Source organism: Trachurus trachurus, assembly GCF_905171665.1.
Source record: "Trachurus trachurus genome assembly, chromosome: 16".
NCBI lineage: Eukaryota > Metazoa > Chordata > Actinopteri > Carangiformes > Carangidae > Trachurus > Trachurus trachurus.
The window spans coordinates 27,947,429-27,964,293 of NC_139902.1; the positions used below are offsets into that span (position 1 = coordinate 27,947,429).

At 40.4% G+C, this 16,865-nt stretch overlaps 1 protein-coding gene across 1 annotated transcript; it reads right to left on the reverse strand.

Moving 5' to 3' along the window:
* Positions 1-660: 660 nt before the first annotated feature.
* Positions 661-15,729, reverse strand: gpd1l (glycerol-3-phosphate dehydrogenase 1 like). The gene is made up of 8 exons (XM_083989946.1): positions 15,550-15,729; positions 13,993-14,170; positions 12,797-12,937; positions 7,984-8,122; positions 5,247-5,359; positions 4,519-4,755; positions 3,225-3,331; positions 661-958 (listed from the first exon to the last, which is right to left on the reverse strand). The coding sequence occupies exons 1-8, from the start codon at positions 15,591-15,593 to the stop codon at positions 862-864; spliced, it is 1,056 nt and encodes a 351-aa protein (XP_083846072.1). The 5' UTR covers positions 15,594-15,729; the 3' UTR covers positions 661-861.
* Between the last annotated feature and the right edge of the window lie 1,136 nt (positions 15,730-16,865).

The following is a 16,865-nucleotide window of genomic DNA, read 5'->3' on the forward strand; positions in this document are numbered from 1 at the left end:
AGCTGTATAAAAAAAACAAAAAGAAAAACACATTAAGGAATAGTTCACCCAAAATTGAAATTTCACTCATTATCTAGTACTCACCCTCATGTCGACTAAGGGCTGGGAGAAGTTTCAGAGTCCTCCGTGGCTTCTCTGAGTTACAGGGGGTCTCGGCGTAGCAGTGCATGTCCATATAACGGTTGCAAATGGATACCAACTTCGTAACAAAAAGACACACCAAAAAACATCCAAATACCTCCATGCTGCTCGTATGTAATGTCCGTCTTGTATTGAAGCCCCGAAATACTTCCTGGTTCGTCAAATTTGGACGAACCGGGAAGAGGAGCTTCGGCTACAAACAAGCTTGAAATATAGAGTTATTTAATTTTTTTCGGGACAATTTCGCATTTCGGGGCTTCAATACAAGACGGACATTACATACGAGCAGCATGGAGGTATTTGGATGTTTTTTGGTGTGTCTTTTTGTTACGAAGACAGTTGGTATCCATTTGCAACCGTCATATGGACATGCACTGCTACGCCGAGACCCCCTGTAACTCAGAGAAGCCACGGAGGACTCTGAAACTTCTCCCAGCCCTTAGTCCACATGAGGGTGAGTAGATAATGTGAAGTGAAATTTCAATTTTGGGTGAACTATCCCTTTAAACATCTGGCAGCTCAGGTTTTTGTAGTTTTCCTTTGGTCCACATTAGTTTTAGGTGAAATGACGAAGGACATTTTCAGTCGACTGGTGTTGAACTGGTCGGTCTTAGTGGGAACACGATGAACCAGTTCAGCAGCAGCAGCGGCGGCGGCGGCGGCGGCGGCGGCTGTGACCATGTGACCATGTGACCATGTGACCAGGTGATGACATCATCATCACATGTGCTCCGGGTGGCTCTGCAGGCAGGAGATCATCTCGTGGACCGGCCGCCCCTCGAAGCAGATCTGGTAGACGGCCGCGAAGAGAGGGAACCTGCAGAGAGGAGGAGGAGGGACAGACGGTCAGGGACAGGATTGACTGTGTCTCTCTGGGTGCTGCTCTGGTGTTTATTAAAGGCAGAGATGGACTGAGTACTCGACCCCAGTACTTGAGTAAGAGTACAAGTGCTACTGGTCAAAATTTACTCCGTTACAAATAAAAGTAGCTCAGTCAAAGTACTTGCTTTTAAAGGTACTTAAAGGGACAACGAGGAGTTTCTCCGTCGGCAGAACGAAAAATTCTGCAACAATAAAAAAGTCTCATATTAATGTGGATGAATCTACGTTACCACTTGTTAATGGGCCCATTTTCGATAAATATATCGTTTTGTCTCTATCGTTATTTTGTTATTATTAGTGGTGGTGGAAATGCTGGGCGAGCCGACCAGCGTTTCTTTACTTTCGGTTTCGTGGCGAGTCATGAGAATAACGCCACCGAATCGCCGTTTATGGTCGGAACTACGGCGGTATCCGATCCTCTTCGAACCTCTGACTTTAATTATTGATGAATGAAAACATGAGTCTGTCTTGCGCTGGTCAAAGAAATGTACGGTGCACACGGAGGCTCATAAATGTAGTGTGAAAACGCTTCGCTTTTCCAAAACTCCTCGTTGTCCCTTTAAGTATCCAAAAGTACATGCTTTTAAATTTACTTTACTGTAAGTAAAAGTAAGAGTACATTTCTTATTTTTCACATCAATGAATTACTATAATTTTTTCTAAATGAATTTAAGGACCTTTTAACTCTTGTTTCTGAGAATTAACTCACTGATGATGTGCTTGCTTTTAGGGGTTAGGGTTTCCTTCTTTGACAAACACAGCTTGTGTCCAATAGTATTTTAGAAAAAAAAAAAAAAAAAGAGCAGACCTGAAAGTAACGAGTACTTTTCAGCCTTCCTAGAAATTAAGTAAAAGTAAAAATATTTGTCTTGGAAATGTATTCAAGTAAGAGTAATAAGTACCAAAGAAATCTAATACTCAAGTAAAGTACAAATCCTCTGGATATGTACTTAAGTACAGTACTCAAGAAAATTTACTCCGTTCCTGTCCACCACTGATTAAAGGGATACTTCACCCAAAATCAATAATTCACCAATTTTCATCAAAACTCTTTTGGAGTTCCAGGGGGGGTCCGGCTCTGAAAGTTCTCCAAACCCTTCCTTGGCATGACGGTGAGTAGAAAAGTGGTGAATTATTGATTTTGGATGAAGTATCCCTTTAAGAACAGTAAAAGAAAAGAAGAAAAAAAAACACTGCACATCATATTTCTTGTCTCAGCTCACAGTGATTTTAAACTAATTTCAGCAAACAGAGAAAAGCTGACGAAGCTACATTTTTCAAAATGACCCAACAAAAAAATCACATCAGCATTTTTATATTTGTTTTAGTGGAAATGAAAATTAGTAAATTATTACTTATCATAATGTGAGTTTTGTTCTGCCAAATTTTTTTGACTGAATTGACAGATGGAATAAATAAAATAAATTAGCTGCATGTCATTCCCCCTCTCTCTGTCTCCCCATTTCCTGTCGCTCTCAACTGTACAATCAATTAAAAGCAAAAAGCCCCCAAAAATATACTTTAAAAAGAATAAATAAGCCATGATTTAAAGTCGATAAAATAATTATACGTGAGCAAACACAGAATAACACTTAATAAAAAATTGTTTCTCTACATTAAAATGTCTAAAAACTAATTACTTGACCTGTGTCCACTCTCAGTTCTCAAACTAGACCAATATGCGATTTTAATCATGATTCTTTACAGGTCAGCGGTCGACTCAAGTTGTGACCTGCTCATTCACCACGCTATGAAATAATCATCTATAATTATGTAACATTACGACACGAAGCAAATACTCAGAACTACTTGCGCTTTTGAAATCACTGTGCCCAGCAGTCCTGTCAGGAATGTAGTTCCGGCTGAATTTACCTCTAAAACAACTCTGTCTGGTAACGTTCTGTTATTATCTCATAGCGTGGTGAATGTACAGATCACAACTTGTCCACCAGAGCGTTGTGGAGTTGTTGGATTGTGTATTTGATTAGTTTGATGAGGGAAACCAAGAAATCCCATGAGCCTCCGTAGCGTAGCTCTGAGCAGCCCGCGGCTCTGCTCCGCCGTTCTAAAAATAGCTTGCACCGACAATTAAAGGTAACGTACCTACTGCTATGACTATAGGGATTATGGCAATGGGAGAATTTGCCAAAATGTTGAACTATCCCTTTAACAGACACACAGAGAGTGAGTTGGACACTGACTTGTCCACCAGGTTCTTCTGTCTGAGGATGTGATAAACCTCCGCTGACGTGGCCGGGCCCTGGAGCTTCTGGCCGTTCAGCATCTCCTGCTCCAGCTCCTCGATGCTCTGAGGCAACAAACACAAAACAAAACAAAACAAGGAAACTCGTCACACAAAGGAAAAACAATTTCTGCTGGAAATCGACGACGTGCCCTTTTTACAGTGGAAAGATCCTTTAATCCTTATAATAGGAGGCTATACTGTACCTAATGAACAGCTCTACTTTAACTGTGGATTTGTTTTTCATCTTTGCTTTATGTATGTGAGTTGATGTGTATTATATGTAATCTTCATACAGTTAAATGAATAAATGATTTATGAACTTTATTTCCCTTTTTTTCCCCCACTGTTATAGATTATTAATATTTATTTTATTATTCTATTTTATTTCTATCTATCTATTAGGGGCCGGGCAATTGTTTTCCTCAATGTTCTTCTTCTTCCTAGGAAATCCTACTTCCCATGTGAAAAAACTTTACAGAAGAGAAATGTCCGGCCCCATGCCAGATTTACTCAACTCCACGGACATAAATTTAAAAACTTAAAAAAATTCCTACCAAACCAACGGTACATGCTACAGTTTTGCAACTTTCACCAAAATGTCGCCCCAATACTGCTGAAACTTTTGTCCACTTAAACTCATTACAAATTCCATCACTCTGTTTTTTTCAAATCTGTAAAACGTATTAAACCTATCTCCTCCCACAATTTTTGCTCGATTGACACCAAACTTGCTACAGAGCATCTCCAGACCGTCCTCAACAAACGATCCACACAGATTTTTGATTAAGCAAAAATTGAGCCTACCGTGCATGAAAACGTTTGACTGTAAACATAAACCATCCAATTCCTGCTAAATACATTTTCAATCTTCCTGAAAAAAAAAATTGAGAATATTTTTGAGTCATGGTTGATGAAGTTTGGCAAATATCAGAATTTTATCTCAAAAACTGAATTTTCTAGAACATTTTGAATTCTGCTCTCATGGGAACAACTGCAGTCAATGTAAGAGTGGTATTTTTAAACATCACATTTTCTCTTGAGAAGCAAAACACTTATCATTAAAAACAAATCACCAACATTTCCATGCTGTCAAGATGCAATTTATGTATTATCAGATTTTTGTTTAGATGACTGAATTTCTGACATTTTGACCATTTTTGAAATCTGCCTTTACAACATCTGGGACACTGAAATGACACGTAACGTACATTTGTAAAAACCAAAGTGGAATAAAGAAGTATCTCTCCTACCTTTCCCGTTTTGGCGAAGGCCTCGGCCACTCGCCTGTTGCGGCCGCCGTAGCACGTGGTGATGAGGTCGGCCACGCCGCAGCTCTCCAGGAAGGTTGCCGTGGAGACGGCGTCGTTCTTGGAGAAGAGCTTAGCGAAGGCGATCATCTCCATCAGCCCCAGGCGGATCACGGCCGCCTTGGTGTTGTCGCCGCAGCGCAGCCCGTCGCAGAAGCCCGCTCCCACCGCCACGATGTTCTGACACGAGGAGAAGAAGGTCGTTTATTTAGTTTAAACAGTATGAGCATGTTGCGTGTTGTGTGTGTTAGTCCAGTTATTTTATGAAAAAAGGTTAAACAAATTGCAACAGAAGCAAACTCAACTGATTTTGTATCCTCAGCATGTCCTGAGTGAGGGAAAAAAAGCCCAGAAGAATCCCATTAGGGGAAAATTTCGAAAAACACCCAAACATATCCCATTTATACGCATATAAAAAATTTTTTTCACATGAATAGGGTAAAATTTTTAACCTTTAGATATCTCCATGAAAATTACTGAGTTGATAAATTTGCATAAAATGTTTGGGGGTTTTTCGAAATTTTCCCCTAATGGGATACTTCTGGGCTTTTTTTCCTCACTCAGGACATGCCGAAGATACAAAATCAGTTGAGTTTGTTTCTGTTGCAATTTGTTTAACCTTTTTTCATAAAATGACTGGACTATGTGTGTGTGTGTGTGTGTGTGTGTACCTTCAGAGCGCCACACAGCTCCACCGTGTCGGCGTCGTCCACCACTGTGATCCTGAAGTTCGGCGTCTGCAGCAGCTCTTTGAACAGAAGCCCGTTCTCCAGGACCCTGCTGCCTACACACACACACACACACACACACACACACACACACACACACACACACACACACACACACACACACACACACACACACACACACACACACACACACACACACACACACAGATGCACAAACATGAATTAATGCATTTTAATTAATCAATAAATCAATTAAGAATGAACAAAAACATGACAATAGCCTACATGATAGAAACCAAACTCTAAATCCACAGATACAAGCCAGTCCAATCAGAAACAGTCAGTGGTGGACAGTAACGGAGTAAATTCATTTGAGTACTGTACTTAAGTACATATCCAGAGGATTTGTACTTTACATGAGTATTAGATTTCTTTGGTACTTATTACTCTTACTTGAATACATTTCCAAGACAAATATTTTTACTTTTACTCAAGTTAATTTCTAGGAAGGCTGAAAAGTACTCGTTACTTTCAGGTCTGTATAAAATCCTATTGGACACAAGCTGTGTTTGTCAAAGAAGGAAACCCCTAACCCCTAAAAGCAGCACATCAGTGCAGCTGGTTTCAAAGAGTTAATTCTCAGAAACAAGAGTTAAAAGGTCCTTAAATTAATTTAGAAAAATTTATAGTAATTCATTGATGTGAAAAATAAAATGAAATTTACTCTTACTCTTACTTTTACTTAAAGTACCTTTAAAAGCATGTACTTTTTTTTACTCTTACTCGAGTAACATGTCGACTGAGCTACTTTTACTTGTAACAGAGTAAATTTTGACCAGTAGTATTTGTACTCTTACTCAAGTACTGGGGTTGAGTACTCTGTCCATCTTTGGAAACAGTGGATACAAACAGCAGTCTGACCTAAATAACAACAATATATATTTAGGGCTGCAACTAACGATTATTTTCATTATCAATTAATCTGTCGATTATTTCAACGATTAATCGATTAGTTGTTTGGTCAATAAAATGTTGAACAATATCAACCAGTGTTTCTCAAACCACAAGACGACGTCCTCAAATGTCTTGTTTTGTCCACAAAGAGAAAAGAGATACTCAGTTCATTGTCATAAAGGAACAAAGACACAAGAAATATTCACATTTAAGAAGCTGAAATCAGAGAATTTTGACTTTTTTTTCTTAAAAAACTACTGAAACTGATTATTAAATTATATATTAATTATCAAAATAGTAGACGATTAATTTAATAATCGATTAATTGTTGCAGCTCTAAATATATTAATAAATATGAATTGAATCTATTCAGCAACAATAAATATTGTAAATAATGTAATTAATTATCTGATCATTAAGTTTTGTGTATAAAATATGTAAGTTATTCAATTGTTCTAACTCATTTAGGAAAAAGTGACACAGTCTGAACACCAGGCAGCGCTGACGATGACTTGTGAGGTGTGTGTGTGTGTGTGTGTGTGTGTGTGTGTGTGTGTGTGTGTGTGTGTGTGTGTGTGTGTGTGTGTGTGTGTGTGTGTGTGTGTGTGTGTTTGTGTGTGTGTGTGTGTGTGTGTGTGTGTGTGCCTCACAACAGGAACCTCCAACTCCCAAGAAACCACAGAAATACATTTAAAATTTCATAGAACTAAATATTCCATTTATGTTTTAACTAATTCATGTGCAGCGGTTTTGTCTCAGACTCAGTTTGTCTCCTCTGCACACGCACACGCACACGCACACGCACACCTACACGCACACACACACGCACACACACACACACACACACACACACACACACAGCAGAGACAGTAAAAAGCTTCTACTAAGTGTCAGAAATCCTTTAAAACCAGAGGTGGACAGATGTTGACCCCTCTAACGCCTCAGAGTCAAAATATCAGCCAATCAGAGAAGAGGGACCATTAACAGCTCAGGACACACACACAGAAAAAAATCTTTCATGACCAAATTTATGAAGGACAAAAAATGTCTATGTTGGACACAGAGTCATCAGGCTCTGCTCTACATTAAAGGGATAGTTCAGCATTTTGGCAAATTGGCCCATTGCCATAATCCCTATAGTCATAGCAGTAGGTTCGTTACCTTTAATTGTTGGTGCAAGCTATTTTTAGAACGGCGGAGCAGAGCCGCGAGCTGCTCAGAGCTACGCTACGGAGGCTCATGGGATTTCTTGGTTTCCCTCATCAAACTCATCAAATACACAATCCAACAACTCCAAAACGCTCTGGTGGACAAGTTGTGACCTGCACATTCACCACGCTATGAGATAATAACACAACGTTACCAGACAGAGTTGTTTTCCAGGTAAATTCATGCAAAACCGCTGATGCGCGTTGCCTTCAGGGACAGTTTTTCATCAAGCAGTCTCTAAAACAACTCTGTCTGGTAACGTTGTGTTATTATCTCATAGCGTGGTGAATGTGCAGGTCACAACTTGTCCACCAGAACGTTTTGGAGTTGTTGGATTGTGTATTTGATGAGTTTGATGAGGGAAACCAAGAAATCCCATGAGCCTCCGTAGCGTAGCTCTGAGCAGCTCGTAGCTTGCACCGACAATTAAAGGTAACGAACCTACTGCTATGACTATAGGGATTATGACAATAGGCCAATTTGCCAAAATGTTGAACTATCCCTTTAAAGGTCATGAATGTTAATATTACTATTATTATGATGATATCTTTCTCACCGATAGTGGTTTCACAGAACTTCTCGGCTGCCACCTCGTTGGCGATGTTCGCTCCCATCAGGACGCTGACGTCGATGCCCATCTTCTCTCGGATGATGTCAGAGATGAGCTTCAGGCCCTCGGGACCCTCGTCGATCCCCTGACACACACACACACACACACACACACACACACACACACACACACAGAGAGAGAGAGAGAGAGAGGGAGGTGAGGGACATGTGGCTACAGGACGTTCAGTGTTATTTATAGCTGAGGATGATGATGATGATGATGGAGATGAAGAAAACAGCAGAAGAACAGAACTGTCTCATCGTCCTCTGAGGCTCAGACTCAGAGACGCAAGACGACAAAAAACACAAAGACAGGTGATGAAATATTGAAACAACTCTGTCACACACACACACACACACACTGAACACACACACACACTGAACCGATGTGGTAACAGACCTAAATCTAAAAATAAAGTGTTTGTTAAAGTGCCGCTGTCAGCTGCTGCATCAAACACCTGTGTTTGCACATTAGCCTCGTTTTTTACATTAATGGTGAACTATGTGTTTTATACATTTACATTTGGAGCCGTTCACTGTGTTTTTCTTCTATATAAACACTTTACGTCTCATTTCCCGTCTCTTCTGTGTGAACAAAACTGTGATTTTTCAGTTAATGTACGAAAACTTCACAGAGGCCACAAGCTTCATTTTCTAAATTACAACAGTATTTTTATGTGTATATACTCTTAAGCAGAAATTAAAAATTGATGAGTTATCACTTTCAGCACAAGTCAAGTCAAAATAATCACAATATGATTTTTGTTGCATATTTCTTGGACTTTATACATACGTATTTTGAAGACTTTTTATTTTTATTTTACATATTGTATTTATGACTACTGTGACTATGCACATGTGTGTGTATGCGCATGTGCATCTCAATAAATGAGAATATCATGGAAAAGTTTATTTATGTCAGTAATTCAATTCACAAAGTGAAACTAATACTGTACATTATATAGATCCATTACACACAGAATGAAATATTTAATGTCTTTATGTATTTAATTTATTTTAATTGTAATGATTATGGCTCACATTTAATAAAGACCTAACATTTAATATCTCAAAATGTTTGAATATTACAAAAGACCAATTTAAAAAAAAGCATTTTTAATATGGAAATGTTGTCCTTCTGAAAAGTATGGTTGGAGCTATTTGACTTGAAATACTGGAAATTGACTTTCCCATGTTATTCTAATTTATTGAGATGCACCAGTATGTTTATGTATGTATTTTTATTTCTGCACTGGACCGTGACAGGCCTTTAAATGTGCTATATAAATAAAACTGAATTTGAACTTGATAAATAAGTCCATAAACTAATAATAATGTGTTATTATGTGGTGTTTTTTTCTGACAGAAGCTGAACATCAAGTTTTATCTAGTTTTAAACAACCTGGGGAACTTCATTAACAGCTAATAAACAGCTCCACATGTGGACAGATGTGTCCCATCAGTCTCAGGTTCATGGCCTCTTCACTGAAACGTTCACCTTGCTCCTGCTGCAACAACTTTCCCTCCAAATCCAACGAACCAACATCATGTTTATGAGAGAAACTGAAGGAAAAAAACCACGATCAAAGAAAAAGTCTGAGATAAATCTGATTAAAAACACGTTTGATGTCGTCTACTGAAGTTTTATTTCTTTTTTTTTCTCTTTTTTTTCTCTCTTTGCACAGCTGATGCTTTTATTCTGAAGGGCCGTGCGCTGCGAGCTGGGAGCAGCTGTGGCCTAGTTAGTTGTTGACGCTCTGCTGCTGCTGCGAGGAGGCCGAGGATGAGTGGTCTCTCAGCACCTAAAGCCCCCCTCCCCACAACAGCCCCCCTGTCTGTCCCTGCACAGTCAGTGTTTAATCAGCTTTTTTTTTACCTGGATAGAGCTGAGGATTTATTCCCTCCACTGTACAACACACACACACACACACACACACACACACACACACACACACACACACACACACACACACACACACACACACACACACACACACACACACACACACACACACACACACACACACACACACACACACACACGTATCGAGGATCTGAGCTGCAGTGGAAACGTAGATAAGCCCGGTCTGTTACAGAGGAGTTATATCTTCTATAAACAGGCCGAAGCAGATTCAAACCCAGTCTGATGAAAACCTGAGCAACAGTTAAAGGGATAGTTCACCCAAAATTGAAATTTCACTCATTATCTACTCCACCCTCATGTCGACTAAGGGCTGGGAGAAGTTTCAGAGTCCTCCGTGGCTTCTCTGAGTTACAGGGGGTCTCGGCGTAGCAGTGCATGTCCATATAACGGTTGCAAATGGATACCAACTGTCTTCGTAACAAAAAGACACACCAAAAAACATCCAAATACCTCCATGCTGCTCCTATGTAATGTCCGTCTTGTATTGAAGCCCCGACATGAGAAATTGTCCCGAAACAAATTAAATAAGTCTATATTTCAAGCTTGTTTTGTTTGAAATTTCGCATTTCGGGGCTTCAATACAAGACGGACATTACATACGAGCAGCATGGAGGTATTTGGATGTTTTTTGGTGTGTCTTTTTGTTACGAAGACAGTTGGTATCCATTTGCAACCGTTATATGGACATGCACTGCTACGCCGAGACCCCCTGTAACTCAGAGAAGCCACAGATAACTCTGAAACTTCTCCCAGCCCTTAGTCCACATGAGGGGGAGTAGATAATGAGTGAAATTTCAATTTTGAGTGAACTATCCCTTTAAAACAGATCGACACAGTCCACACACACACACTTATTTAACTCTATTTCCAAACTATCCCAAGATTCAGCGCTGGAAATGTCTTTTTTTCCATCTTTATAAATAAAACAAAGAAACAAATGAGGCAGATTTAGGCACAAAAAACTACAAATTCAAGTGAAATAATGAAATAAATCAATAAACAAAACACACACAAAGAAAAGACGACAGAGGGAAAATGAGCTCGTCTTCAATTAACTCAAATGGAGCAGAGACATTTCCCTCAGGAAGCTCCTTCACATCAGCCTTTAATGAACCTCAGAGACTTCATCAGTAATTTAAACTCAGCCGCTCATTTAAACACAGTTTACACTCAAACCACCTGCAGTCGTGTCTTTAAAACCTTCTCTTCTCCGATAATAACAGTAAAATAATATTGCAAATAAAGTGCAAACGTTGTTCACAGCTATTGATTCAGAACAACCAGAGTTCATACAATATGAAAACCAGGAGATGTTGTTTTATCATTTATAATCAATTATACTGTGTTCATGGCCGTACCCAGCTATGAGGTGAAAATTTCCTCAAATAGCATGATGAACATATCGGGCAGCTTTTATTTTGAAATTAATGCGGGAAGTTATCTGAACGCAGAAAACTTGAATTCAGATGAAAGGCCAAAGGCTACCCAAGCAAATGCAGTTTTTAAATGATGATTTCATTATTAAGGGGTCCTATGTGAAAAAGTAATTTCCCCCTCTTGTTAAATCATGAACTAACTGTGATAAACCTTTTTATTTTTTTGGAAAGCTGAGTTCAATTTCACTCTTCACATCCAAGCCTGATCACTGCCAGACCAGCTGAATCAAGAAATCTGTCTGATAAAGTGAAGTAGGCTGAGAGACCTCAAGAACAGATGAAAAAACTAAATATTGACATCTACCTGTCTGGAAAAGTGTTACAAAGACATTTCTAAAGCTTTGGGACTTCAGTGAACCACAGTGAGAGCCTTTATCCACTAATGGAGAAAGCTTGGAAACAGTGGTGAAAACCTTCCCAAGATGGCTGCCCTACCAAAATACTATAAAAAATAAATGAATAATCAAATAAATAAAAAACATTCTGTGACAAATCTGATCAGGATTATGTGTATATTAGGGATGTCACGATTACCTGTTTTTCACAATTAATCGTGGTATTAGTCGCCCCACTTAATTAATCGTAAAGATTCCTAAATACCGTTACTTCCCAAAAAAGATTACGGTATGTCGGAACCGTATCGGCAGATGTGCGCCAAAATAAAGGTTAATGCTCAGATTCTGGTCCATTTAACTAACGTGATAGGAATTTAAATGTTAGCGTGTAATTTGAATTTTTTTTTTAAACAAATAAATGTAAACATTTGGTATAGATGACAATTTATGACATGAATATTTCAAACACTTCCCCTGGGGGGTTATTGGTCCTAGATACCTGAAATATTTGGTGTAAACAATAAGAAAGATAATTATATTTTGACTATTTTTGATTTTACACATTCATAGTGTTGTGAAATTAATTAATTAATGCATAATAATCTTGATAATCGTAACACCGTGATAATTTATCTGACAATAATCGTACCAAGAAAATGTATAATCACTACAGCTCTAGTGCATATTTAATAAAGCTGCATGTTAATTTGCTTTTCTGGTTTTCGTGTTGACAGGCTGCTGACGCTGTCCATGGTGCTGAAGACACAAACTCATTGTCTGATACTAAGCACTTCAACTTCCACTGGTGCAGAGACAAACCAGAGAATCAGAAGATAAAAGAGACGGATTCATAGACTGAACATCGTCAGAGCGCAGAGATGAAAGGAAGCTGCTGTGGCTCCAGATGTTGAGCCATCATCATCACTCTATTTGTGGTGCAGCACAAAACGTCTAAAAACATCAAATAAACCAAGACAACAATCCAGCAGCAATCATAGAAATATTATTTAAAGTACCGCCATTACGTCTTGTTTAATTGATGTTGGGTTTTTTTTCTGTTCTGACCTTGATGAGTGTGATTCCTCGAGCTCTGGTGGAGACGCAGCCGACCATCTCGTCACACAGCTTCCTGATGAACTGGTGCGGGACCACGAACACCAGCAGGTCGGCGCCATCAGCGGCATCACAGAGCTGAGGGACGGCAACCTGAGAGGGACAAACACACACCAGAGCACACGATACAGTTTTTATGTGGCCTGTGAGAAAATGTCATATTTCTTTTATTGATGGCCCTCCGATATAGCGGTTACATTACAAATCCCAGAATACAACTTTACTTTTTTTTTTACACCCTTTTCTGAAATCCCAAAACAGTTTTCACCACCTTGTTCATATCTGATCTATTCTCATTTTGCCTTAAAGGGATAGTTCAACATTTTGGCAAATTAGCCCATTGCCATAATCCCTATAGTCATAGGAGTAGGTTCGTTACCTTTAATTGTCGGTGCAAGCTATTTTTAGAACGGCGGAGCAGAGCCGCGAGCTGCTCAGAGCTACGCTACGGAGGCTAATGGGATTTCTTGGTTTCCCTCATCATCAAACTCATCAAATACACAATCCAACAACTCCAAAACGCTCTGGTGGACAAGTTGTGACCTGCACATTCACCACACTATGAGATAATAACACAACGTTACGAGACAGAGTTGTTTTAGAGGTAAATGCAGAGACTGCTTGCTGAAAAACTGACCCCGACGGGAACACGCATCAGCGGTTTTGCATGAATTTACCTCTAAAACAACTCTGTCTGGTACCGTTCTGTTATTATCTCATAGCGTGGTGAATGTGCAGGTCACAACTTGTCCACCAGAGCGTTTTGGAGTTGTTGGATTGTGTATTTGATGAGTTTGATGAGGGAAACCAAGAAATCCCATTCGCCTCCGTAGCGTAGCTCTGAGCAGCTCACGGCTCTGCTCCACCGTTCTAAAAATAGCTTGCATCAACAATTAAAGGTAACGAACCTACTGCTATGACTATAGGGATTATGGCAATGGGCCATTCATAATATTCTTATCTTATTTTATTTCATTTTAGAAGACTTAAAGTACGCTGGCTGTTAAAAAAATTCATGTATCTGATTAAAACAATGTCAGTTTTAGTCGGTCACGGTCGCAGAGTGAGAGCTGATCAAATGTTGTAGTTAGGTTCAATATTTAAAAATAAATAACTACAATAGAGTCGACTATGGTTCGGTCTCTCACCACGTTCTCTGGCAGTTTGTATCCCGGCAGGTATTTGATGTTTTCGTGCTCGTCGTTGATGATGTCGGTCAACTTCCTGCCGTTGATGTTCTCCTCAAACACCCACATCTTCACGGTGGTGGCGAATCGCTGCAGTGACTTGGCGTTGTTTCCGATGATCCTGGCGATGGCTGAACCCCTGAAACCAGAGGTCAGAGGTCAGAGGTCAGGAAGACGGTCAACAACTCACAACAACAACAACAACAGTGAGAGCAATTTGACAATAAAGTGCAATAAAAATAATGCAGAGAGCATCATTATACTGACAGATGTTCCTATCATTTTGCCCACATCATTCATGTCAATACTGTAAGTGCAGACTATAAACAACAGACAGCTGACACGTGTTCCTAATAATCTGACCACTGTCTTAAAGGGATAGTTCAACATTTTGGTAAATTCTCCCCTATAGTCATAGCAGTAGGTTCATTACCTTTAATTATCGGTGCATGTTGTTTTGAGATCAGCGGGGCAGAGACGTGAGCTGCTCAGTGAACACAATGGAGGTGAATGGTACAGGACAGGTCACCTGTCCCTCATCAAAGTCATCAAATACACAATACAACAACTCCAAAACGCTCTGGTGGACAAGTTGTAACCTGCACATTCACCACGCTATGAGATAATAACAGAGACAGAGTTGTTTTAGAACTACATTCAGACACGGCTGCTCCGAGTAGTTCCGAGTATTTGCTTCATGTGTCGTAATGTTACATAATTCTACATGGTTATCTCATAGCGTGGTGAACGTGTAGGTCACAACTTGTCCACCAGAGTGTTTTGGAGTTGCTGGATTGTGTATTTGATGAGTTCTGAAGGAAAGGCGAAAGTACCATTCACCTCCATTGTGTTCACAGGTACATGAACATGAACATGCAAGAACATGCACCGATAATTACAAGAAATTAAAGCAGAAGTAAGCGATCCGGTCGTTTTGGCTAACTTCTTGTCAGCCGATGGAGTTAGCAGTCCCCGTCCTCATCCCTACGTCACCACATTCACGCGCATCCCTTGGCTGCACACACAGAGAGGACCGCCCCTTTATGCCGTTCTCTCTCCTCATTGGATAAAGGTTGTAGGATACAAGGAAAGTTTTCTCCTCGTCTTACAGCAGAGCAGAGTGACTGACAGACCCGTGTTTCAGACCAAACACTCTATAGAAGTGATTGCTGTCGGAAGATATAACTATTTAAGACTTATATTAACACAAATATTCCGCTTACTTCTGCTTTAAAGGTAATGAACCTACTGCTATGACTATAGGGAATACGGTGATAGGAGAATTTTACCAAAGATATTGAACTATCCCTTTAAATGTAACCACTAGGCTGGTTCAATTCCACACATCCTGCTGCACTGAGATGCCACTGAGCAAGGCACTGAACCACCTCCACCTCCACCTGTATCACCACCACCACCACCACCCAGCCTGTGCACATCACATCAGATCGATCACTCTTTATCGATCCAGCACCCTCAACCCACCCTGACCCCCCCTCCTCCTCCTCCTCATCTTACCAGTTCCCGGAGCCCACTATGCAGACTTTGAGCGGAGCCGCCATGATGGTGCACGAGGAGGAGGAGGAGGAGGAAGATGTTGGTGCTGCCGGAGCTCAGTTTCCCTCTCCAGCTCCTTCTTCTACAAGAAGCTGCACAGACCGGAGAGACCGCGGGCACGACGGGTTTGGTTTGCGTGCGTCGCCTGCTGATTGCGTCACGTTACGCGTCTCTATCGCTCGCTCTCTCGCCACCAGAGCGCTGGGAGTTGTAGTTTTTGTAGTTGCAGAAAGATTGTATAGGTTTGTATGTGATGTTGACGTACGTACACCCACCCTCCACAGATTACATAACAGTGTGGGGATGAATGATCATAACAAGGTGGAATGGATTCATGTGCAACAAATAATCCCTGATAGTACTATCGATAGGCTATCTATAGGTTTAGCCTATCGATATGCAGCTGCAGCGGTTTAGAGCCATTCATTAACCTAATGAGGCTGCAGCGTCCATCCACACAAGATGCAGAGTGCTTCCAGGTCTGATAATCACAATTAATATTCATGTAAATAATAAAAAATGCATCGTGACATACTGTTTATGAATAATGACAGATGCACAGTTCATTCACACAATCTTCATTATATTTAGAGGGGGGAAACAACATAAATTCAACATTGCAATAAGTAAATTGAATTAAATAAGATCAGTTCATTAAAGCATTGTGTCAGATTTATTTTGTCATTCACAGAAACAAAGGTCAGATGAGGAAAGTGAACCAACTTGTGCATAAAAATGTTGAAACCTGCATGTTTTAGTAATTCTCCTATACAGTCTGGAGACACGACTACACTTTACCTGCTGTTATTTCTCTACAGGATTAAACATCTTCATCTTCATCATCCACCACCACCACAGTCACAGTCACAGTCTGGTTCTCAGCCTGGTGCTCGGAGCTTTTTTACTGCATTATTGATTCCCTGTGGCCGCTGCTGAAGGGGGAGTATCCCGGGCTGAGGCTGAGGCTGAGGCTGAGGGGGGAGTGACCAACCCGGGATTTCCAAAATAACAAACGCAATAACGTCACAGAAAGAAAGAGAGAGGGGAGAGGGAGAGAGAGAGAAAGAGAGAAGAGACCGCAGTCAGGTATCTACAGTCGGAGGATCCTCTACTCCTCCTCCAGTCTGAGCTCGGTGTCGGGGCTGCAGGCTGCTGCTCCTCTCACCATCATCATCAACATCAACACACCTCAGGCTGCAGGGACTCGGACTCGGACTCGGGACACGGACGGAGTGTAAAAAGCCACCAAAAGCACAAGCCGCAGCAGCAGCAGCAGC

What these genes read in the sequence shown, in the direction of transcription:
- gpd1l (XM_083989946.1), bottom strand. Translation starts at nt 15,593, where the DNA reads ATGGCGGCTCCGCTCAAAGTCTGCATAGTGGGCTCCGGGAACTG. An exon ending in ATAGTGGGCTCCGGGAACTG is followed by an intron (nt 14,171 to 15,549) that starts GTAAGATGAGGA and finishes CTCTGGTTTCAG; the next exon opens with GGGTTCAGCCATCGCCAGGA. An exon ending in GAGGAATCACACTCATCAAG is followed by an intron (nt 8,123 to 12,796) that starts GTCAGAACAGAA and finishes TGTGTGTGTCAG; the next exon opens with GGGATCGACGAGGGTCCCGA.